Raw genomic sequence first — 26,147 nt, 5'->3', positions numbered from 1 at the left:
TCACAATACTGACAAAAGGTTAATCCTCACCGGAGCCGCTCGTTTATCCTGCAAGACAATGATCAATAGCAGCTCACAAGAACTGGTTCTGTGGCTTTTCAGCAATTAAATAAATAAAGGCCAAAGTTTTCCTAAAAACATTCATAACACTGACACATGAAAGTTGTGTAATCAGCAACGACCTTGAATTGAGCACAACACAGCACTGCAGCCTCAATGCTATTTGACGGGATATGTATTACAAACACAGCCCAGGCTCTCTGCATATTTACCACCTCAGTGTTTGCCCTAGATTCATGTTAGGCAACTAAAATAACATCCTTTACACTCTTTTTTATAAAGTGTATGGCCTTCCATTATCTGCCATTTGTCAACACGGGCTGACAGCTGCACTATTTATATGCCAAGTCTGACAAGTGAATGCTATACATCAGGATGTGAGGACATAGTTACATTCTGACATTCACATGAGAGGCTTGGCTATTGCTCTGCCACCACTGTTAGCTTAACACACAGCACATTGTGTTACTATATTAACGCATGTGTGCATTATCTTCTCCCAGAAAAGCTTCACTGGCCATTTGTCAAACAGTGGACGTCCAGTGCCCCATTCTCACTGTCCCATTGCCTCCTTCTGAGCTTGTTAACAGAGTTACGAATCACAGCCTTGTTTTAGAGGTCTGGTTTTTGCTCTCTTGAGATGTCATCATGGAAGTTAAGTCAGTTATCATGCAGCGTTGTGTGAAGTTAGGGCTTGAGAGGGACACCATGGGAAAAACTGGCTGCAAACTGAAATGAGCCAAATACAGATCCTCCCGCAGATGCCAGAGCGGAAAGCCTCACACCATGCTGGTGTCGGTGACAGGTTAGGAACTCTGCACATACCAGGGAAGTAGACCCATTACACTTTGGCACGAAAGACTGGAGCACTTCACACACAGCCGTACAGGAAGCTGACGTGTATAGCACATCAAATCTGTCACCGATTGAGCTGGGGTAGTGTCGCTTTTAAAATCAAGTGGCAGAGAATTTCAGTATACAAGGACAGCTGGGCATAGGCAGGGTTGGGGTGTGCGCTCAAAATGGATAAACTACAGGCTCAAACACACTTATAGGTGCACACACACTCGAGCACATCACAGTGCCTATCAAAGAGGAGTCCCCTTGGTATTAAGAATGTAGACTTAAGCCCTTCAGCCATGCTGCTCTCTGTAGCCTTGGACCTGGACTGGCCCTGATTCTGCCCGAAAAGTACAATCTATCCCCTGGTCAGGTAATTAGGCCGTGTCAGTGGAGCCATGTGTGCTTGGCCGTTTGTATCGAGAGTCAGTAATGAGCTGGCCTTCCACCCTTTAACCCCCAGCCCTCCCTGATCCCTTTGCCTTGGTTTGCCACTGGAAAGGAAGGGCAGAAAAGGGAGGGGGAGTGGAGACAAAGCGAGAGATTTGAACACCACGGAGAGACTGAAGAAGAGAATCAAAAGAGAGAAAAAGAGTTCGGGTAAGTGCTTCCTGTGAAGTCTGAAGTGAGCAGGCTAGGCCAGCACCCTATCAGCAGTCCATCTTCTCGTCAGCCACGGAGAGTACCAGGACTCCCCTGTGACCTATGATCCCAGTGGTCAACAGACGATTACCGCTGGGGTGAAATAGACCTTGTGTTAATCTGGCTGTCGTGCTTGGCTGGCCTGTGTAGCCAACACAAACCATCTGAGGTGAGAATTGACTTCAAACAATACTGTTCTACCGTGTGAGAAAAGGAAAACATCGTGACATTTAGCTCTCCTGATAGAAAATGGAGTAAACAATGAACAACAATCAACAACACTGTCTATGAGCAAATACCAAAACATAATTACAAATTTGTTAATGTTTTTTTAATTGGTAAGACTGGGAATTCTGCATCCCTTTCCTTCCTGTATCCTTTCTTCTCTTCATCATCATCGCTCTCTGTGGCACACTGCCATGCAAGCCCAGCTGCACCAAAGACGCAGCAGCCAAGATCATCTGCCGGGCTTCAACTTGGTGGCAACGAAGCAGGCCATGGCAGCAGGGATCAGCGGGCCAATAACGGAAACCCTCATGTGTCAAGAGCACTTGGTCTTCGTAGATTAGCGCACATGTGGTTGTGGGTTTTATGGGGCAAAGGGAGAATGGCAGATTTGGTTCTATCAGTTTCTTGTGTTGAATAGCAGCGTAACACTGCTTGCAATGCGGTTTTCCGGAATGCCTTGGCTGCTTAAAACTCATTCAAACAGCCAATAATGGTAGGTATTATTTAAGTGGTTATGAATTTGGAGCTTACTGAAGTTGGGGTTTTACATCAGGTTCTAGACCCGCAAAACACTGTCTCAGAAAAGTGCATTTGTGAGCCTTTTGCAAGATTCAAGGCAGCTACACTCATCTGAGCAGTGTCAGCCAGTTACAAAGAGGGAGCCAGATAGTTTCAATTCCAGTGACCGCAAACATCATTCCAGATGTTAACCAGAGCCTTTTCCCAAATGGGAGATTCAAGGTGCCCTATAATGGGCTGTGTGTGGGAGCGCCCCCAGCTCCCTGGTTCACACACTCTGAAGGATTTCAGTCTACCACACACACATACACACAAAGTCTATCTCTGCTTCTTCATTTGAACAACACTGCATGCTTCCCCACACAAAAAAATACATAAAACCAAGATGCAATAATGAATTGAAGCTTGTGCCTTTCAGCACAGCATAACTCCCAACCCCCCAAAGTGTGTGTGGGTTTTTGTCATTCTGAAGGATCTGGTTTTAATGAAAGAAACAAGCTTGAGAAAATAACACCCATTTCTGCTGGGTTTGTAACTTCATGTCTTGGAGGGACATTTCTCTCTGTCCAAGGAGGGCCCCAGCCTCAGTTATAGTATGTGGCATTGAGCAACTCATCCCAGCTACAAGGGTCACTAATTGCCTTTAGACACATAGATGGAGAACACAAGTCAGCCTCTCCCTGCTGTGCCAACCCTTTTGATTTGCGCTATATTGTGTACATGCAGTTAAAAGCTTTTGATGGCCTCCCATAAACCATCTCTAAAGGCACTTGTTGACAGGGAGGAGTGAAAATCTGTCTTCAATTTTCAAGCAGAAACGAAGGAATAACATGGCCAAGAGTCTTAACAGACTGCAGTTATCTACACAGAACAGAAATTTACAGTTTGTGTATCTAATGGGAAATATTGAAGCGCAAGCACTAGATGTTAGCATGTGCTATTTGGTCTGTACACTGAGTCTGGCTGGTGAAGAATGTCACAGTGGTTTGTAAATGAGGTCTGAAACCAAATGTCCCTGTCGATGCAGGAGGAGATGCGTCAGTAAAAAGGACACCTTCAGCCAGAAATATGCTTGATGGTAGAAATCACTGTCAACACTTAGACCTTTATTTGTGAACGAGGTACGGCATGATCAATCCCATGACACCAAGGGCAAAGCTCAATACCTTTCCAAGTGTCTTAGACATCAAACAAAGCACAGACTAATGCTTATCCAACATGAGAGAAGAGTTATGGGGAGGCTGTGGGGTGGTCATTTGAAATGCCCTTGAGGAGGAGGTCAGCAGATTAGTGTTGTGATGACCTCTGACCTCAGATCGCTCAGGCTCCATGACTACTGAGGAATGAGAGGTCAGCACTCCTGCAGAGTTCTGATTCTCTGCAGGGCTTCATCTGAAGGTCTGAAATGTGGCATTTGCAGCGACAAGCCTTAACCTGACGAGCGCTATGGTGTGAACTGAAGACATTTTTGGAATATATATGTATATTTTGGAATATAAAAGTATTTCACATTAAATTTTTGCTGATTTAGGTTATTAGAAATATCTATTACCACTTTTGATCATGATTGAATTACACTAAAAAGTCACATTTATCTATTTCAGTGAAGTCTTATGGCCCTCAAAGCTTCAAAAGGGTACTTAGGGAGCTAGGCCTTGCAGCTAGCAGCTAGCTATTGTCTGGTACTTGAATTTGAGCTCTTTCTACTGTTGCACTACTTAAAGTCACTGCAAATGGATGAAAACGCATGACATGCAATATAAATGTGAAAAAATACACATTACAGGCATACCGGGCTAGGCTGAGGGAGGAAGTTGTTGACCCTGGAGATGCTCCACATGCCCTCAAGGTACTGCTGTGCCTGAATGGTGACAGAGCTCAGGGATCCACTGAGCTGTCCTCCCGCCACTGTCACCTGGACACTTGTCTTAGGCCCTGAAGAGACAGAGGAGCTCTGCGACCAGCCTGGTACCCTGTGCCGCTCCCCCAAGGGCAGGACAGAGTGGGCAGCTGGTTGGCCTTTAGATAGCTGTTTTGCATGGACACTAGAGGACGACACAGTGACTCTAGTAGGCTGTGGTAAAAAGGATGTAGTGGGGAGGGCTGCCATGTCTGAGCTGAAGGTGAGGATGGGATCGTGGAGAGTCTGCAAAGCCTCCTGCCTCAGTTGGTGGAGAGGTGTGGAGCACACCTGGCAACAACTGCCACCAGCTTCATGGCTCCCCGGTGTTTGGAGTTGCTCGAACAGGAAGGTTGCATATCCAGGGTCCTGCAGGGTAAACACACAGAAGAGAAAGACTATAACTCTATGCACAACACACCCATGCACAGCTCAAAGCACATAGCATGTTGCTCTCAACTATATCTACCTATCTGTTCTTTTGAAAGGATTTCCTGTATGTTGTTCACATTTTCCAGGCACGACAGTGGTCTGCTAACAGTGTGGTCCCTGACTGCCCTCTGGGACCCTCACTCCCTAATCTAACCACTTCCTCTTTTTCAAGATGGTTGTTTGTTTAGAGCAAGACGCTTCGCCTGCATGCAACTTAAGACTGCTGATGAGGTTCACCAGGCATGTGTTCATTTCACAGTGTCTGCTGGGGAGCTGAGACCAGAGATGCCAAACGTGAGGGGACTACCCTGAAATACAGCCCAGAGGGATTAGTTGAAGATCCTACAGAGACATTCCTCACAGAAAAACAAGTGAAATGTGTCTTTTATTTATTTTGTGAAGCTTTAGAAAGAAAAGGGCTGAGCACATTTCTTCTTATTGCTGCTTTTAGAGAAGGTGTCCAGTGGAGTTTTGTCCTTTCGCTTCGTCTCGAAGGAGGACCCCTAGGGTGTCCATCTCTGCTTGGGATGAACGACAAAAGAAAACAACAGCTGAGGGGACCGTTGTGCCCAAAGCCATGCATTTACATATGATATGTGTCCCAGCATGAAAACATATGATAAGCTACAAAATGTGAAAATAAATACCTCCTCCAGGAAGCTGGAAGCTTCAGTGAACTATTCAAATCCTAAGTGAGGGTAGGACATAACTTTCTCTTTGTTTTAAGGAAATAAACACACACACACACACACACACACACACACACACACACACACACACACACACACACACACAGACAACACAGTCTCTTAAGAGGCATAAAGGGGCACTACAGTTCTGCCCAGCGGAGTCATGGCCTAAGACATGAGCCCACAGCCCATACATAAATGTTTACGAGGCCTTTGCTCCATGGAACCTCCGAGGTGATCAGGAGGAGTGAAGTAGCGTGGAAACAACAATCCTCTGCCCTAATGCAGTGTCACTTAACACAGCTAACCCAATAGACCCAAAGAGGCAGGCTGAGGGACCCTAAATCTCCTCCCCATGAAAGCAGCTCAATACAAAGACTTTTAGATGACCTTTCTCTGCAAACACCCACAAAATTAATACCATGATCACGCAACTTTCCTGCAGACTTAGAAAATAATGCACATGTATCATCTGTGCATTTCTCTCATGCTCAAAAAAGGACAGAAAGCATCATCTACTGATTTATACTCAATGTGCCCTAATGGATAAGAATAATCTCCATGTCATCGCTTTATTTAAAGGACAATCATGCAGAGGACTAGTCTGATGTTAACAGAGTGGTTCTGGCTAATGATTTACTATATTGTCTACTTATTTTACACATGGAAAGGCACGCACAGGAGGCAAGCACAACTAGGAAATACACTCAGGATGAAGAAAATCCCAGAAGTCTCACAATGAAGGTGGGCTGATGACCGAGGGTAGATTAAGTGCAGTGTGGTATCATGTGAATGCTGATGCTTGAGTACGATCCAATGATGAATGTAAGAAGCTTATCATAGAAATATGATACTATGGTAGAGCTTGAAAAAGCTGCTAGATCCTGACGCACGAGCAATCTGCTGTTAGGCTCAGGCAGGATATTTATGCACCGGATTGGACAGTTCAACTGGAATAAGATGAACCAGTCTGTAACGTATTGGAGTGAAATGCGAGCACCACTGGCTGCTATTTCCACAGTCTAGTCTGGCTTCATGCACATGCTTCCTAGACAGGAAATTGAAGCCAAGCCATAACCAGTCAACTCCGCCCTTCCATCACCCCTCACCCTTTACCCTCCGACCACCCCTTACCCACCTCAGGGCACGGGTAGATGCAAGAAATCAATTTCCCTCTCTCTGTCCGTGCATTGTTAGGTGTTGATTTAGGGGAGCTAATAAAAAGGCACACAAAGCTGAGTCCATCTGCTATTCAGTGACGATTCTGGAGGTTAGAGAGCGAGCTCCTCCTGTAAAGCTGTCTGTAAGCTTTATGCCCTGTGGAGTGAATAAAGGGTCATGGCCACAAGGCTTATGAGGTTGATGGCGCTGATGATGAGGATGATGATGTTGAGGATGTGGAGGAGAATGATGTGTGTATGATGAAACAGAAAGTCATAGAATCCATCTTTATATGGTATATAAGAGGTGGAGAATAGGATGTCAAAGAGGACATCAAGATTGGTAGATATTTTATGCATGACTCAAAGAGGGATGCTCGATATAAAAATAAATAGTCACCATGCAGTTGCAAGCTTTAACAGTTTATTTGTGCTATCACATTCAACTGCTTGAGAGGTTGTGAATAAGCATAAAGTGGAAAACACGAAACATATGATAGATGAGAGCAGCCATCCCTAAAGCCATGTTGTTTCTTTTATCATCCATATGATCTATTACTGACAGGTGCAAGTGGGTGTGAAGAGTGCCACTGCTTCAGCGAAGTATGTAATGCACGGCACCAACACAATCCAAATCTTCAAAGTATTCCCGTCGGCGGAGAGGCGTGGAGCTACTTCAGGCCTCTGAGTCCTCGGCCATTGTTCTGTACAAGTGGGAGATGGTTTAGGTTTTCAGCCCGAGGTTTGTCCAGAGAGAGAGAGTCAACTGCACAAGTGAGGATAAGAGGACAGAGAGAAAGAGAGGTGGGAGGAGGTAGGCTGGGGTTGTGGCCCTTGCCTGGAGGCTTGTGGGTGGTTGTGTTGGTTTACTGCCTGTCAGCACTGATCTTTATTAAACTCTGGGGACAAATGCAGTCAGATGCTATGCCCTTATTATGGAAAGGAGGTGTGCTGAGCACACTGGGGAGAGAAAGGCCTGCCTGTGGAATGAGCCCTTCGCAGCCCTTAGAGACCTAACTTAGTCTCTGTCCCTCGCACTAACTGTGATGAAAACCAGGGCAGCAGCAGCAGGAGAGAGAGCCACCCAACTAACTGACTGTCTCTCGGGGTTGATGGAGAGTGTCATCACAGACAGCCCATGCCCAGAGGCTGATGGAAACAAGCTCAGCCGTAACCACTTATGGATGAGGGGACAGGGAGAAAGATGAGCATGATTTCTCTCCCGTGCCTCCTTCGGGCACAAACGGGAGCGGGCAAAGTCACGCAGGATTCTTCCTGAAATCACACCTCATTTACCTCGTCTCGTCAGTGCACCTTTTCTCTAACCAGACAAAGTGAAACTGCCGTCTGACTGTTTCTGCATTCAGTGTCCAATGCGCCTCTGATGTGGAGCACCAGACCAGATATACAGTCGCAAGCTGACTTAAATCAAGGGAGGGTCATGGTGATTTGAAATGCATGAGTCCCCTCGCTAGCTGAGACACTTTTAGGCACGCTCCACTGAAAGTAAAATACTCTGGGAAGCCGTATTTTCAATTCCAGTTGAGCCCAACAGATTTTTCCAGACATAAAAGCTCCCCATGACTCACTGTAGCAGTGGCAGAAAGAGAAATGAAGCAAATTTGTGCATCCATGATAATGAAGAAAGAGAGCGAAAAGTTGACTTTCTTATTTCTCACATCAGTCATAGTGCAATTTGTTCAGAATCAGTCCAGAACTGGCCCTGTAGCAAGAAGAGCTTCACTGTGCTGTAATCCTCCTTGTTCATTGTAACCGTTCAGTCAACAGAAACAAGCCAGTTCAACTCCTGAAAGTTGAATTCAAGATCAAATTGTTCAGTCTTCCTCTCCTTCCTTCCCCTTCCAGGTTTCTCCTTCATTATTCTGCTAGCACGGAAACATTCCTCAAAAAGAGTCTGGACAACACTACGTTGCTTTATATCTGTCCTCACTAAACTCTGTTCTCACCAGCACCAGTCCTGTTTACACATTACAATTCTTAAGTACTTCCTATGACTGCATTTCTTGTAAAATCAAGACCACACAGCAGCTGCCAAATCGAATGCCCTTTCAACTCCTGACTTTCCCTTCCTCTGCTTCCCTGTAAGGATGCCATCTCTGTTTACTTGGCCTGAGACAGTGTTGACCTTAACCACACACCGTCTCTATAAGTCTCAAAGGGATTGGCCCCCAATAAACTGCAGGAGCCCAGTCCAGGTCCCAGGGTGAGGACGAGAGCCTCCAGCAGGCCTGCTTTCCCACAGGTAGCCTGGCTCACTCTGACAGCCAAGAAGGAGAAAAACGAGCACAGCTGCTGGCCTTGCCCCGGGTGAGCACAGGGCATTAAGGCAGATTACATTCCCAGGATAAAAGCAACACATCCAGTGGTGTAATCCCTCTCAGCCCCCTGCTCCTTCTCGACTATGCCCACCACCTCCACCTCTCTCGCTCGCCTCCCAAGCCGGCCGACCTAACTCAGATCCCCTGAAGGAGCAGAGGGCTGGAAGGCCTGTGACTCTGATTAGATATCAGGTAAAGCTTTTAGTGCAGCAGCAGATCTAGGATACAGACCATTAAATTTAACCACTGCCTGCTCTGAGGCAGAGAGGACAATGACTCAGGATGTCACACTAGCATGCTATTTAACTCTGTGGGAACGCCTTTGGTAGAACACAAAATGGGACGGCTCACCAAATCACATCAAACAGATGTTTGCCCCTGTTTGCTGAGTTGACAAGATTAAACAAACCTGTAATAAGACTTTCCCCAAACAAGGCAACGGTATCTGCAGCAACACAAGAGCACTGTCATTACCTACCTGAGAATACCGCCTCAGACAAAAACATACGCCACTGCAGTAATGAATTCATCCATCCTCGCGGCTCGTGGAGGTTTTATTAGAGCACAATGAGATTCTATCAAATAATGATGAAATATCTCTGCCCCTTCTCTGGCATTTCTAATGTGAAATTTGGCCTCTGTCTAAGTGAGGCTACATTTAGACTCTCCTCCCATTATCTTATTTTATGCTTTTATGAGAGATATGATTGCAAAAATCGATTCGGCTCTTTCTTTTCATGAGCTGCTGTCTCACCGCTCCTGTTTCTGTCTGACTCTGCTGTGATTTCAGGTATTATAAACTAAGCAACTTTTGGAAATTGCAAGAAAACTTCATCATTAAATAAAGGCGCACCAAATAGTAATACTGAATATCCAATGTCACTCATGTTCAAAAGCTTTACCTTTTCAACTCTGCAAAAAGGGTTTGGAACAGGACATTCTCTTGAAATAGATAAACCAGAATTACCAAATTCTGCAACTATCATGAAGACAAACTGCTTACTTATGAAGTCAACAACACATTACAATGAACAAACTTCCTCATTTTTAAATCAAACAGACGATTACCTTGTTTAGAGAGGCTCATCAGATTTTTGCATCAGTATTCCCTTAAATGAACAGCCAAGTCCCTCTGCATCAAGCATCTGCTCATGCAGAGCTTACGGGGGCAGATGTCACTCTGTCTGCCCTGTGTGATTTAGCCCTTTCCTCCCTTTAACTGTCAGTGAACTGCTGACAGAAAATGCAAATAGACTTTACCCCTTGGTGACACTTTCAACACAAGAAAGCCCCACCTGTCCAGAATATCACAGTGACGCATCCTCTGATGAACGATTACAGGGTCAGACGAATCTGCCATTCGAATTAAACACATAAGATTCACTACAAAACACAGTCATGATGGTTTTTTTTTTAATATCATGAAAACATCTGGTGTGACATGTTGCTTTGTTTTGAGCTTACTTGGACACAGCTCACTGTACACAGCCTACAGCTTCACCTGTCATCCATAAAGAGAGATGTCGCTGTCCATCCCAAATAAAAAAGACCATACATCCTGCTGACCTTCAGGTTAAACACAGATAGATGCAATCACTCGTGAGTCATTGCCGAACCACCCTGCAAACATTAATGACCTTTTATAATGATGTGTCGCCACTCCATATGTTCAACCCATTTATCGGGGTGTGAGTGCTGGTAGCTCATCTTATCGTGCGCAGAATGAGACTCACATGTATGTTTCAATGTAATGACTTAAAAGGTTTACTAAACCCAGAAGGAGAAATAGGTAAAAAATATACGTACGTGTGTGTGTGTGTGCGCGCGCGCACACGCTCGTGTGCATGTGTGCATGTGTGTGTCTCCCCTTGTGGGGCTGTCTCTTTACACCACACCCATCCATCACTCCAGCCTTTCGCCACTTGGCCAGTTAATTACCTTTTCCTGTTCACTCACGCACATAAAGAAAACAAGGCCCTTTCAGACTGTTTGGACAGACTTCATTCTCCCTCTCCCCCCTTTCCAACATCTCTCTCTCTTTCTCTCTCTCTCTTCTGTGGACCCAAGGCAGCCTTCACTGTCTCAGGCCCAGATCCGTCAAGCTTTCATCAGCTTTGGCCGAGGTCAGCCCGTTGGGGGGTCCAGCCTGGACTCACCGGCGGGAGAGTGAAGGACTTCAGCAACTGCCAGAAAGACGTCTTCATTGGACATCTGGTGGTGAATGATCATTACTTTAACTTAATAAGGAACTGATTTCACAGAGATGAAACAATGCTCTCGGTTGCAGAGGGAACAATATGAACTAGCCCTGCTAAAGTCTCTCGACAATGAGAAAAGTAAGCTCAGCTGCATCACTAGATAAACTGGAAGAATGAAAATATTTTTCCCTCTTCAAATATTTTCCACTTCCCTGCCCATAGCTGCTGTGGAGTCAGTCAGACAGCAGCAGGGCTGCTTGCTATGCTTTCCTCACCAAGGACACAGCGGATTGCACTTCTGTACACTCGCAACAACAGTTGTGCACTTCTAATTAGAATGGCTAATTTTTTTTGGCTCTGAGACGCTCTCAAGGTAGCTTCTCTTTTTCCCCAACCAGGCTTAGCAGTGGAAACGAACCAAAATGAGTGCATAATGAAATATTCAACATGCAAGCTGGATAGGCAGGAGCCAGGTGTTGCTGTAAGCCGCAGGTGAAAGCATCAGCAGAAGAGGGGAGGAAATGGTGGGGTGAGGGACTGGAGGTTGAAAGGAGGGTTAAAAATCATTTGGCACGCTCACTGACGTGCATGTCTAATGACAAATAGATATTAATATTTGGTCCTCTCCTCTGAAACTGCTATTTTGAAAAATGATGCATGTGTAAAAACATATGACCAATTACACACGAAAGCTAAAACCAAGTATTTATGGTCAGAATCAAAATTTCACCACTGTTCCATATATTTGAAAAGTCCTCATCAGTGTGCAGAGTGAAACTGAAACAGTATTCAGTATTTCCAATCATCCACTGGAGCTCGTTGAGAGATCTATTTTTGTCCTGGAGCCCACTCTAAAACACTCAGCACAGAGCAGAGGATCCTGATACAATAGTTCCTTCCAACAGCCCAAACCACTACTTCACTTGTATTTCAAACCCCTATTCAGTCTATACACAATGATGACAGCCACCTGCTTCCCCTCTGTCTGAACTGTCACACCAAGAGAGCTGCATTCACTGTGGTTTGTTCTACAGGGGGACTTCTCATTTTGACTGGAAAACAGAGCACTCCCAGTTCCCTGCAGTTTATTTAGAGAGTAAACAAACTGCTGCTAAAGCTTATGGCAGCTCCATCGCAGGACTCCCTCAGCCACATGGAGAATGAAGTGTGACATGCAAGTGTGCATGCAAATGGTTAATTATGAAAGAAAAATGCAGAGGGAGTTACTCATGCTCAAACAGTAGTAATTGCATATGGTATCTTCATCAACGTCCTCCAGATCCCATAATGGAAAAAAATCTCAGTCTACACATCAACAACATGATATGAATTCATCATTTTTAAATCAACATTAAGTACTTTTTCATGCCGAGCAGTTGCAGTGCACATAAACATATGAATCTAGAAGGAGCATGCTGGTCCCATTTTATATGTCTATTTCAATATTTCATGGCAGACAACTTTTGCAAAAATGTGTACCTATACAGTCGTAAAAGTAGAGTGGTATTAAAGTGATGACGGGTGAAATGTTGAGTATCCTGCAACAATTATTCTCTCCACTCTCCCCTTGTAATGGACAGTACAGTAATTATGCTGGCGAACTGCCATATGGATAAATATTCCAGCTTTCTGTTGCTGGAGTTTCAGGCTGCCTCTCACTCTCTCTCTGTACATGGAATGACTCTATAGATTCAGTCTGTGCAGATGAAGCCACATTATGAGACTCTGTAAGTGGTTATTGTTGAGCTTGGCACTTTTCTATCTGGCAGATATCTCAATTTTCACTTGTGGGCCCATGTACCAGCGCGGACACATGAGCAACAGGCTGACTGATTAACATCACAAAGCTGCAGGGACTATAGAACGAGCTAAAGGTTAGCCCACCATTCTGGGTCCTTAACTGTGTTGCGACAGCAAAGCACAAATCACCCTGAGCCAAGGTGAGCTGTGCTGAGCATTGCTACCCCATCCACTCCCAGTCTGCAGAGCAGTATCTCAGAGAGTGACATGCTTTGTGTCTCACAAAGCTGCTGCGTGTCGGCAGAACAATGGAGCAGCAGAGTTGCGAGCGGCAGAGTCGTTCTGGTGCAACAGCCCAGTGTAGGTACTGCAGAGAGAGGGGGGAATACTAATTTATCATGAAAGATGTCATTACCATGCCAATGACTTCTCAGAGAACACAATTATCACTAATAATAGAAATTTAAACATCAGCCCAGGGCTTTCAGACAGGAAGGGTTGTATTAATGGAAAACTGTTGTCTGTTTATGGGAACTAGATATTGAAGGCTGGTGAGAGCGCTGGTAGAAAAAACAAACTGAGATAAGCACTAACCAGTATCTGTTTTTTTTTTTTGTTTTTTTTTTCCTTGCTAATTGAGATGTCTAGACACATTCAATTGAACATCACCGAGATAAGGAAGTAGGCTGAACTATCTCTGTGGAGAATAGTGCACACTGATCCACTTACTGAGTCTGAAGGATTTTCATTCACCATCCTAGAAAATGCTTGCCTTATCAAAATGTTTTCACATGCACATTTTGCCACTTTGTCTTTTAGGAACAATGGCATCCTGCGAATGGCCTTAAGGCCTACAACAAAAAGCAACTGCATTTCACTTATTATTCAAACCAGTTGGTGAGGATTGGTTGGGCTGAAAGCCATTTTTTTCCCTAAATATTATTTACTTTTAACTCGTAAAAATGTAAAACTTTATTCAGTTTTATTTCATAATGTTTCAAGTTGCCATCAAGTTAAACTGAACATAATTGTCTCATATTACCAATTAAAATGAAACAAGTATAAGATTGTACAGTGCTACTTTTCAGCTAAATGTTAATGTCGACATGCTAACATGCTCACAATGACACTGACTGCATTTACATGCACAAAATATTCAGTTTTTTGGCCTCATTCCAAATCAGACAAAATTCCTGCAAATGCAAACAAAAATCCCACTAATATTCCCCTTTACACGCAGCTGTGCACACTAACATAAAGGAATGAGGTCTAATTCGGAATATGAAAACAGAATTTGTTGTTTACACGACCCATATCAAACTAACATTAATACTGTCACAGTAGTGGTAAATTAGTGTGCCTGTCAATGTGGCTAATGTTAGCATCTCAATGCTGAGCAGGAATAATGTTTACAATGTTCGCCATCTTGGTTTAGTGTGTTAATGTTAGCATGCTAACACTTGTTCATTAGCACAAAACACAAAGTCCAGCCAAGGCTGATGGGAGTCTTGTTAGTTTTGCAGGTATTCAGGCAATCCATGTAGTAATGTTGGTGGCCTGCTGGTATCATTACAGGATAAAACAGCAGCAAGAAAGTCATTATGATTCATCCACTGGGAACCATGAAAACCTGCACAACATTTTATGGCAATGCATCAAACATTATTGGCCATTTTGACACATTTTGTTATATTTGGAGTGCTTGGATTGTCTTCTGGTTTTTGTAGTTGTACATATTTCACTAAAACCCTAAAATACCAACCTCCTGCTGGTGCTGGAGGAAAAGTCAAGGGATCACCAAAGTCAGTGTGGACCAAAGCGGTGGACAGAAAGACCGACCGACTGAGCCGGCAGATTGAAAGACTGACATTGTCATGCCTAGAGCTGCTAGAATAGTAGAAGTGATGCTTGAACAAATTCCAGGAGACACAGGAGAAAGCAGACCAATTTGCGAAGGCTTTGTAACTTCTCCTGTTTGAACGAGCCTCTACATGACAAAGAGGTCGAGCAAACCATCATCCAAAGAGATATGACTTAACTGTAGGACACTGCCAACCCTGCCTTTTCTCAGCACAGCTTATCACGAACCCGGGAACAAGTTACAAAACCGTCTCTATTCTCATGTCAGGGACGCCGACGTGGGTGGACAAGGACATCGCTGCTGTCATTTCACATCATGAAATGAAGAGATAACCTTGGAGTTGTTGTCAGCTTTGTTGAGTTCTGAGTTCTTGTCTTGAATTGTGCTCCTCACAGTATTTGGGGGCTTTCTTTCTGCCTGCTCACACAAAATGTCACAACACAGCAAAGCTCAGTGAGAGCAGAAGAATGGATCATGATGGAGAGAATCCTGAGAGAAAGGGAAGGAAGATGCAGTTTCACAGCTGCATCGCGTGTTCAGAGCCATGCTGCAAGGACAGAACATGTCAAACAATGTGAAAATAGAAAGCTGGAGTCTGCCAAGAGATTTATACTTTTGGCTCCAGGGTACGATGGAGTTCATCTGAGTCTGTCTGTCTGTCTGTCTGCATAAGCCCTGAGTGATGTGCTTCAGTGGCACTTAAGAGCATGAGAAAAACACAGTTAAGAGCAGTTAAATAATAGTCACTCAAGAAGGGAAGAGCGGTACAGTCTGCAGCAGACGGATGCAGACTAATGGATCTTTTATACATTTATGAGAGGAGGATGGAATAATAGTCAGATATATCATTGAGCTGGAGGTGGAGATTTTTAGGCATTACTTCCAATCACTTTGTTTTGTTAATTTCATGAAGTAGACTGAAACAAGACGCTATTATATCATGTCAGACTGAATCACATGCTACATCTGTGCCTTTTTCAGCTGCAAACACACACACACACACACACACACACACACACACACACACAAACACACACACACACACACACACACACACACACACACACACACACACAGAGTCATATGTAAAGTGGGTCTGGGGATGCAGAAGCATGCCCAGTCCATGCTCAGGGTTTGATTGTGGGACTTAGGGGTCAAAGGGTAACTAATTGTGCAACTCTTGGAGGTCAGCATCAGTGTGGCCTTCTGCCAGAGCACTGGAACACCACCTGAAGGTCTGTCAAGAAAGACAAATGAACTCCGACCCCCCTGCTGATGACATCGACCTCAGTCAGCAAGTACACGCCATATCTTAATGTGGGTCACGGAGACAGGAGCAGACCACGGCTGCCGGTCTAGACTGTACGTGGTGAAGGGGCTATTGGTGATGTTTACTTGCCTGCCTTACATATCAAATATCACAAAAAAAATCCTCCATCCTCATCCTCCACAAGGTCAAACTTGGCGACACAAGCAGCAGCAGTGGTCTTTTGCTTCTTGTGTAAGATGAATACAAGTTGGCGGTCACTCTGGCCTCCATGTGCACACAAATTGTGGGGAATCAAAAGCAGACAAGCCTGCTTGGTGCAATCTGGAAAATCTAACAATAGCATTCTTGTGTAAGCAGCTCTTTCTTTTTAGAGACCTCATAAAGAGCTAAACTTAGCTCTGCCTTCAAACTCATGGAATTCCACAAGGGCAACTCTCAGTTTTACACAGTGACTCCCGAAGCAGAGCCGAGCAGGAGGTTATCATTTTTCAACAGTCAATAATTAGCTGACTGCCTAATCAGCTGTTTGTGCGGCGTTCCTGTCCGTGCCTTCTCATTTAGTCTTGTCACAGCAGACGACGGTGCTCTTACCTGCCATGCCATCAGCAGTAATCCACCGGCTGAACCACACTGATAGCTGACTCTACTGTCTGGAATGTACTCGCAGTTGAGCCCCATAAAGGAGCATTTAGAAGGTCTATTATGTGTGTGTGTGTGTGTGTGTGTGTGTGTGTGTGTGTGTGTGTGTGTGTGTGTGTGTGTGTGTGTGTGTGTGTGTGTGTGTGCCATCCTGTTGTAAAGAATTAACAAATATGTGTGATGGATGGACAAAATCACATGACAGCTCCAGCCTGACGGAAAAGGTATTGTGATAGAGGTCTGGGGATCATCCAAAGAAAAGGGGTGTCTCACTTTCATGATTAACAAAATGTCAAAAAGGATTTCCCTTCCTAAACAGAGACTACAATCATGTGAAGCTGCCAGCCGAAGGGACACGACCAGATGGGACGTCTCTCTCTCTCCTCTGCTGCACTGTTTTGGAGACAAAAATGACCCAGACCTGTGTCAACAGCTGGGAAAAGCATCCCTCGCTGTGCGTTGTGAAAGTGATAAAAATAACACCATGAAGGATCCTGCTGTGGGTTACACCCTGGACGGGTCTGTTTTTCCTGGCCGGTAGGGTCACTGTCAGCCAGAGCTGGACCTCCAGCCAACACACATCAAGGCAGCACTTTCCTAGCCTCCATTCTCGCCCCTGTCTTTTCCTGTTTTGACAGGAAACAGGAGATGATAACATGGTCGCACAAACAAGCAGAGCTTGCCTGCGACCTGCTGCCGTGCTGTCCTCCTGTGGCAGTGGACGTCTGTTTTCTTTAGAGGGCCTCGTGTCCAAACATACAAAAAATAACACACTCACTGTCTAGAACAAACACGGACAGCAGGCCACTGTGACGCACGGGCATGCACGCAGACACACCTGACACACACACATTTACATCACACCTGTCTTCATGCCAAGCTTGAATAACCCCTCCAGTGCTTGGCACAGTCTTCTGTGTGTTGAGCACTTCCTCACAGGCTCCCAGCAGCGTGCCAGCACAGCGTCACACAAAGGAACGCAATAAAACAGACCACCAAAGTCACGGACACAAGACTGAAAGAGGAGAGATGAAAGCCGTGGTCACCACGGGGAACCAAACATACACTGTGAAGGTGAGCTGAGGAGCAATGTCAATATCTGGCAGAGAGAGAGAGAGGAAGGGAGGCATCGGGGGCCAAAGGAGGTGTGGACGGGTATCGTCTCTTGTCCAAGGCTCTTTTTGGAATGTGAGCCTTTTATGTTGTCAGGAAGCACACCACGGTGAGACACAACAAGTGGAGTGACGGGGCTATTAGAGAGGCTTTGTTGATGGTGAGAGAAGCTCAAAGGAACAGGACACTTTGATTGCCCTCTCTGATCCCCCACTGGCCTTTGTTTATGAGCTAATTAAGCATTGTTCAGTGGCTGCAGGAGCCTCGAGCCCTCCGTCCCCATAGCGCTACCATGACTTTCAATGGCTACTGTAGGGCTTTTACAACACCCTCTATAACTTAACAACTCGAGCAGGAATCACTTTCTGAACCACTTTCTCGTATGGGAACCAACCTCTGATGATGACTAACTGCAGATGTGAATGCTGTGTGTATGCCTGCATGTGTGTAAGAAGTGCATAAAAGAGAAGGAAACACACAAATCAGGTACAGGCTGACAGGTCAAATCCAGTTCAAATGTGGTGTCCAGTGACCGCTTCTGTGGGAGTTCAAGTGTGTCCCGGTTTCACCCCTCCATTGGACGCTGCAGCCAAAACAGCCTCTCGCTTCCAAAGAGATGAAGACATGAATGCCCAGCATGGGGCAGGGGGAGGCAGAGGGGTCAGTGGATGCACAGAATAGGAAGAGGAGGTAACGTCTCTCTAGATGGATGTGGTAATGACCGTGTGACAGAGGTGAATACATGTTGGTGAAGGAATGCTCACACAGGCTCACACAGAGGGACAGTGCTATACAAACTGGATACATATGTCCACAAATGCATTTATCATGGTTGCAGAGAGGTCAGAAACAGCACAGAAAAGGGGAAGAATGTAAGAGAGAAAATCACAATTTGGGTATTCAGAACTTTAGGGCTCCAACTAATGGTTATTTTCATGATCAATTCATCTGTTGATCATTTTCTGATTAATCGATGTCATCTTGTTGTCCACAACCCAAAGATATTCAGTGTACTGTCACAGAGGAGTAAAGAAACCAGAAAATATTCACATCTGAGAAGCTGAAATTACAGAATTTGGACATTTTTTATAAAAAAAAAAACTGACTCAAAATGTATTTTTGTATTTTAAAAAGGGTCACAAAAAGAGATTAATAAAAGATGCTGATGATATGAATCATTTCGGAACAGCCCATGAACTCGAGCCAAAGGTCAGCATTGCTTTGTATGACTAAGGCCTCCCCTGGAAACCAACACACTGCATCAACGTCAAACTCAAGCGGACACGACCTGTAAAACGCTGTGTGTGAATAAAACCACACATTTATGTTTGACCACACAACATTTACGGCAGGCTAGATGTCTGAACTTGCAGTGGACATGAGAGGATGGCCCTGAAAGTTTTGGCTCTTGGGGAGCTTGCTGTTCTTGGAGGAGGAGGTGGGGGGGCATGGGTTGGACATAAGCAAAGGGTCAGAGGACTCAACAGTAGCATCCACTCCTGCTCTGAACAGTAAAGCTATGCAGGAATTCACCAAGGCCAAAGACACAGGTGTGCTCCCCGTGAGCTTCCCTCCTCTTCACCGGGCATCTGAGGGAGGGAGGCATTTCCGTGTTGCACAGACACGTTCAAAGGCATTCCAGCAATGTTTTTGTTTGATGCATACATTTAGATCAGTAAACAATGGCTGCTATCAATTATCTTGATTTAAATGCTTCTGAGAGAGGCAGCTAAGTGCCTAAAACACACCACAAAACACCAGCATGTAGCCACAAAATACTCACTGGAAGCAGCTGCAAGCGAAAGTGATATCCACCTCTCGCTGTCCACTTGGGCCAAAGACACAATTCTACAAATAAACCTGTACATATATACACACATACTTGTCCACACTCTCTCACAGGCTTGTTCTCACACTCTGCATGGGAGTCAGGCACTTAGCTGGGGGTCACACACAGTGAGGCCCAACAGCGAGTTCCCAGAACAGTGAGGATAGCTGAGCTTTTATAGGCGATGCTGAGCTGATACTGAGAAGCAAACGCAGAGGATAGAGAGGCAGTTTGGGACTCGTAAACACAGAGGTTTGAGTTTAAGTGCCCGACACACACGTAGGAGATAAAACAGCCCAGAGCTCTTCAGCAGAGAGAGTGACATCATAAAATAGAGCGGCTGTAACAAGAGGGGAAGCATAAAGGACGGATCTATTAATGGGAGTCGGTTCATGGGAGAGAGGCAGGGGAAGGTTTACTCCACAAGCATCCGCTGGGAGTAATGACAAGCTCAAGATGGCATCAGTGTATCTCTGCTCATCTGAACAGAAATTAATTATCCTCATTTAGCTGTTTTTTCTCAACGCCAGTGACCTCCAAAGTAAATGTGTTTACTGTAACAGTTCACAATTTGGCGGAAATGCCAGCTCAAGCTCATCACTGCACAAAAAACAGTGACAATTATGACAAACTGGTTTTCTTTACCTCGCTGCTGTTTCACACTTCACTTAAGAGGCTGCCGCAGTTACAGTGATTGCCTCTTCCTCTCTCATCTTTATCGCTATGGTGCTGCTCACACCTTCACGTTCACGTCTGTCTTGTGATTGGGTCGTTGTGGTTTGTACGCTACATGGCTGATCAGCGACGGGGGGGAAACAGAGCGAGATATTTTACCAAGAGGAATCCTCTATGTGGAAATGTGAGAGGAAGATACCAAGGGCGGGACAGGACTTTTGGCTTCCAAAGTGGATGTCCGCATGAAAACCAATGGTCTAAGCGGTTTGTACAAAGATTTGCAGCGAAAAAACAAGGAAGAAAAAGAAATGGTTGTGGTTTAAGGCTGCTGCTCTGATGCTCCTCTGTCTCTGCCCATGCTTGCTTGATATCTTTAAGGCATCTGCGAGGCATAGCGAGGTCTCGAATCGCATCTTTGAACAGTTCACACATTGTGATCGAGGGCAGATTTGCCCCTGATCTGGGAACTTTTTGTCAGCAATCTCCAAAAAATCAGGAATACAATCCTGTAGAGTTAACTTGGATTTATCTGGTTGAATCATCGGATGAGACAGAAATCTAAAGGAAGGTCATCAAGTATCAGAACTTGAGGCTAAACGAACTACAGTGGAGGGAAGAAAGGATGAAAATCTGTCATTTTTTTTCTATGATATTGTTAAGCAGTACGAAAGCAGCAAAAACCACAACACGTCAGTCCTCGATGCTTTGGAAGCTTCTCAAACCTTTTCCCGAAAGTGCAAAAATCTGAGCAAAAGACCGCAACTGCCCATCAAAGACAAACAAGACTGCTCCTGCATCTTGAGTGACTTCTCTCCAGTGAAAATCCATTATGAAAATCCATACAGCTGAGGCTGACCTTTTCACTGTTCCGCCTGGTGAGAAATTCAGCGACACAGTTTTCCTTGGGAATAAAAGCAACTTTGCTGCCATTTTGTAGAATGCATTGCTACGCTATTTCCTTTAAAATGTCAGCAGGCAAATTGCTAAGTCAAGTCACTCAGTAATGAAAGAAACATGCACACTGAAACACACAATTTCCACTTTCGCTTTCCTTCTGCTGCCTCCGACTACAGGAGGGTTTCCCTGCTTCTGTGCAAATCTGAGGTTTTCGGACATTTATGAGATGATAAAAGGATACAGGATGAAAATGAAGCTAATAACTGAGTGAGGTGTAGTTTAACAGTATGATAAGTGGCGTTTTAAACCCTGATAATAGGCAGAAAACCAGCAGTAAGTCAACACAGCAGGGCCTAAAGAGAGTCTATATTCTCTATATTCACCCTAAAGCTAAGCACGGCGAGTACCAGAGTAATGGCACTGGCCAGTCACCTTCTCCATCACCTTCTCCATTAACCAGACCACCACCAGGCCTGTGTGGTGGAATGGGGATAAAACACTGGCTGTAATAATGCAATCATAAATTGGTAGCAGTTAAGTTCAGAAAGATGGATGACTTCTGCGGCAAAGTGGAAAGGATGGAGGGACTCTGAATGCGCTTCATCTCTTTCTTTTTCCTCTGGTACTTACACGCACATTCACACATCATCAATACACACACTCATCCTCGCTCACAGAGCTGGACACTCAAGCATGAAATGAACATGAGCAGCGTGAACTCTGACTGGCATTTTCACACTGTGCCAGGATTTATGGAGCACTATATATGTATCAGAATGAGGCCCTGACAATAAAGAACAGCCCAACACATACCAGGAGAGTCCAGTCAGACCACGTTAGAGTTAACACAACCCATCTACCAATCACAACACAACCCATCACAATCCATCTACTATTACACAAACACAAATAGAAATCACACAACCATGCATGCATACTGTCACCCAGAGACAAAGGTATATAGACATATGACATGAAAGCACACTGGTGCACTCACACAGCAGCTGCTCACCACAACCACACTTTACTTCTGTTGGCTGCTGAGCGGCTCCTCTGGGAATGGACAGGCTAGCTTTTAAGAGACATCAAACCGCACCAGGTAGTTTCAATCAAAATTGTAATTGTTGGGATTTTTGTAATTGCAAATTATTTTGCTAACAAAAGAACACAGCTTCCATGGAGTCCAAAGCATCTGTCAAATATGAGTTACAAGGGCTACCAGCTGTTCTGATCAATATTCCTACATTAAAAATGGATGCCTGATATGAAAGGAGTTGCTCGTAGTGAAGAACCCAGAGAGAATTATCACCCTGTTCAGTCTCACCACACTCGGCGCTGTGTCAAGCAGGATGTAAAAAATAAGCTCCATAAGTCCAAATAGGACACACACATGGTGAGGAACTAGCTAGTGGAGATAGTGGAGTATTTAGCCACTAAAATATATTTCCCTCAGGAGTCGGTGGAGACCAAAACAGAGATAAAAGGAAAGTAAATAATTGACTTTCATTTGGCAGTTGGCCAGAAACACAACTCAAAATGAATAATAATCTTGCTCCATGTTTAACCAAGCAACTGTTTTTTAACACGCTCACTTTATCAACTTTATGAGGTGATAATATGCCAGTGTTGTGTCACAGTTTGCTGCACTGCCCCGACATGGCCAATTTCTAATAGCTGTCCTATCAAAAAATAAAGGCTGAAAAAGCCCCTCCCCCAAAAAATCTGTATATTATCAGTCATCTTTTAATTGATTTCAGTTTGTATAACAAATTACAATTTCTGCAAAAAGTCTTGCCTTACCCATTGACACAGGTTGCTCATTTCCTCTCAACATTTATCACAGATTTTTTAAACCTGCTTCTCCAAAATCAACATCCAATGCTAAACATCTGCCAAAGAGGAAAACAAACAAGGCAATGTCAAGTCCAACTTAGGCACTGTACTCCACTGATCCACTGTTTGCTCTGAGCAAGGGAGCCACGCCCAAACAGCCTGGAGTTTTCTGTCTGCATATCCATCTTGGCAAGGATACACAGCGCTGGCATTCTCTTTCAGCACATTGCTATAAGCCAGGCGATTTGTCTGCTACCACAAGGCCTGCTGTCAATTGAGCGCATTTTATGGAGCCAGCAGCAGATTACCTCCGACTCAGTGCTCCTCAATGTCTGTGTACCGCCTTTAAAATTTATCTCAACAACTATGTTTTTCCAATACTCTGAATCAGACTCAATAATGGACCGCAGTCTGCCTCTATCGAGTACGTCTCACTACACCGTGACATATGGAGCAGGGCAGTAGGAGCCCCAAGACAGAATAAAACAAACACACACTCAGAATCACACACACAGGCTGCTGGCCCTAAATTAAGAAGTCAAACTGATTAATTCCCCGCGGTTACACTTCTTGTTGCATTTGTGTTCTTTGCTCGTTGACATTTCTGCCTTTGTTGATCCGTTTATGCAGACCTGTGGTGTGCTAAGATCCATTGTTTCATTTCAGTCTGGCTCATTGTAGCACATTATCCTTCAGCAAACAGCAGCAAACCCATTCAGACAAGTGCTATTATGCATGGCAATCATTTCTCAAATACACAAACAATGAGAGACGGCCTAACAATACAGGTGTTGTCACAATCTCAGCATTAGGCGGTGTTTTCATTCAAAGAATGCTGTAAAAATGATCGTTAATAAAACAAAACAAGATCCAGGCCTCAGTTTTGATTTTCTGACTGAGTTGTGTCTGAATTAAATACACACCTGTGACCTGCTATGAACAAGCACCATAAATAAAGTTGTGCAACCTCAAAACGATCACGCATACCACCTTAATGCTGTTCAATGCTAGCTAGCATGTTGTTACGAAACTTGTTGTCTAAAAGGAATGGGCATTTGGGGGAATATGCTTATTCATATTGTAATTATAAATTATATTACTATACAATGTTAAAGTTATATAGTGTAGATGAGAAGATTAATAATATGAAGCTAGAAACTGGAGACAGTGAGCTTCGCTTCGCTTAGCTTAGCGTAAAGACTGGAGCAGGGGGAAACAGCTAGCAAACAAAAACCACCTGCTAGCATCTGTCAAGTATTCCCTTTAAAACCATAACGTCGTTTTTATTCTTACATTTTTGTACAGTTTAAACATGACATGTTCATTTATGCACTCTAAAAGTGCTGGTAGGCACATTTGGACAGACTCAGGTTGGCTGTTTCCCCTGCTTCCAGGCTTTAGGTTATGCCAAGATGCTAACGTCGCCATTGTAGGGTCATATTCAATGGACAGTCATGTGAGTGGTATCAATCTTGTCCACTAGGCAAGAAAATTAACCTGAGTATTTCCCAAAATGCAAATGAAAGTAACATTTTTCCCTATTTACTTAAAGATGTGTTACATTCTTTATAAATCCTAATATTGTGGTACAGTTTCTTTGTTAAGAATACATCTCTAGCTAAGATCAGGCCAACACTTCAGAAAAGACTTAAGAAAAGTTAAGATGCTCAGCCAACCGTGAAGCCTCTTGTCCTCTGGTCGCTTATTGCCTCTCATCAGCTCATTATAAGGTAATGGTGCAGCTGGTCTCCTCAGTCGCACACTTTGATTGAACGTCGTTACTGAATAGCTGTTAAGGATAATAGGTTGTCTTTACATATCTGACTTCAGTGAATGAGAAAGGCACTGCAACCTTTACAATAACTGAAGGCAGCAGAGTAAATTCCCAGGTCTAAGCAGCTCTAAATAGCTCCCCTCACCTTGACAGGTAACTCAGGGAACATCTGGACGGCTCTCTGTAGACATTACAGCGGCATGCGGCCGCACCAGAAAGGGCCAGATGGCTAGAAGAGGACACATTTAGGTAAACTCTGTCCATATGTGTGTGCGTGTCTCACGCACGAGTTCACCTGTATGCATGTGCCTGTGTATGGTGATTAGGTGTGTGTGTGTGTGTGAGTGAGTGTGTAACTGGGTATTTGCTCGGGTCGAGCCTCAGTCAGTTCCTGTTTCATCTTGCCTGCTGAGAATCTGCTCCTCTGAGTGGTCAAGAAGGCAGTGAAGATGTAAGGAATGGCAGTTATTTAAGCTGGAGAAGTCCTCATCCTCCACCACAGATTTCTTCACTATCCGCCTGATGAAAGGTGATGAGCATCAGCCTTACGGCAGCTCAGTTTCCAGCCAGACCCATCAGCTCTTGTATTTGCGCACCCCAGACCCATTTCCTGCACTCTGCCTCACAGCAATTTACCCTTGAAATAGTGATAAGTAGCAGACTGAGCAGCAACAATTGGGGTCAATTCACTTTCAGCTTACAAATTAAAGATGTAAAGTGAAACTGCGGCAGACATAGTGGAGATGTGGCCTTCATTCCAGAGCTGCCTGAAGGTTAACAAAAAAGAGGTTTTGTCCAGTGAAAGTCAGCTACATTGAAAAGCAGGACCAGCTGTGAAAATGTGGAAGCAGGAAAGCGGAGGAGAAAGCCTTTACGCTCCCTTAACTACTGACGGAGTTGTTCCACTGTCCACATTTAAAGCACTGTGGCTGCAATGCGCAGCTTCCAAGAGGAGATAAAGGCTGGGAAATAAAGGAAATGAAGGAATTCTCTTCAAAGACCAAAATGTGAACCAACAGAGTGCTTTTTTCTATGCCGCTGTGTCCATTGTACTCTAAGACTGTACTGTACAGTTTGGTTTTTAAGACCAGTGACAATAGAATAGCTGAGTTTCATACAACAATCAAAAGGTAACAATTTTCCGACAAAACCCATTTTTCATTGAGGAAAAAAAGGCAAAATTTGGATTTCAATCAAGAGCTGTCTAACAAAAGATTTAGTAAATAAGTAGAAATCTAACCAGACTTTTGACGCCACATTTAAGTACTTAACAGTATTCAGCATTTAAACGGACCGAGCAAAAGCAGGATACGTAAAAGGCAATACAGAAAGAACAATCAGTCAGACAGCAGAAGCAAGTCAAAACAAGAAAGAGAAAGATGGAAAGATGCAAAATGTCAATATAAATAAATAAATACAAATACGTGCAGCTACAGACTAATTTCAGCCAGTACCAGAAAAGTATTGCATCTCAATCCCCAGCACTAACAGTGAGTATAAAAGAAGCAAA

The 26,147-nt window shown here is 44.3% G+C and overlaps 1 protein-coding gene across 4 annotated transcripts in view; it reads right to left on the bottom strand.

Moving 5' to 3' along the window:
* The window catches only part of kif26ab (kinesin family member 26Ab), a 70,137-nt gene that overhangs the window by 36,315 nt on the left and 7,675 nt on the right, over positions 1–26,147 (bottom strand). For all 4 annotated transcript variants that reach the window (XM_070980081.1, XM_070980082.1, XM_070980083.1 and 1 more), the window contains exon 3: positions 4,082–4,558. In XM_070980081.1, coding sequence (XP_070836182.1) covers positions 4,082–4,558 — 477 coding nt within the window. The remainder of the gene's footprint in view (positions 1–4,081; positions 4,559–26,147) is intronic.

The sequence above is a fragment of the Chaetodon trifascialis genome, chromosome 14 (assembly GCF_039877785.1).
Source record: "Chaetodon trifascialis isolate fChaTrf1 chromosome 14, fChaTrf1.hap1, whole genome shotgun sequence".
In the NCBI taxonomy this organism is placed as follows: domain Eukaryota; kingdom Metazoa; phylum Chordata; class Actinopteri; order Chaetodontiformes; family Chaetodontidae; genus Chaetodon; species Chaetodon trifascialis.
Note: the sequence above shows the minus strand (reverse complement) of the source record. Positions and strands in the feature narration are given on the sequence as shown.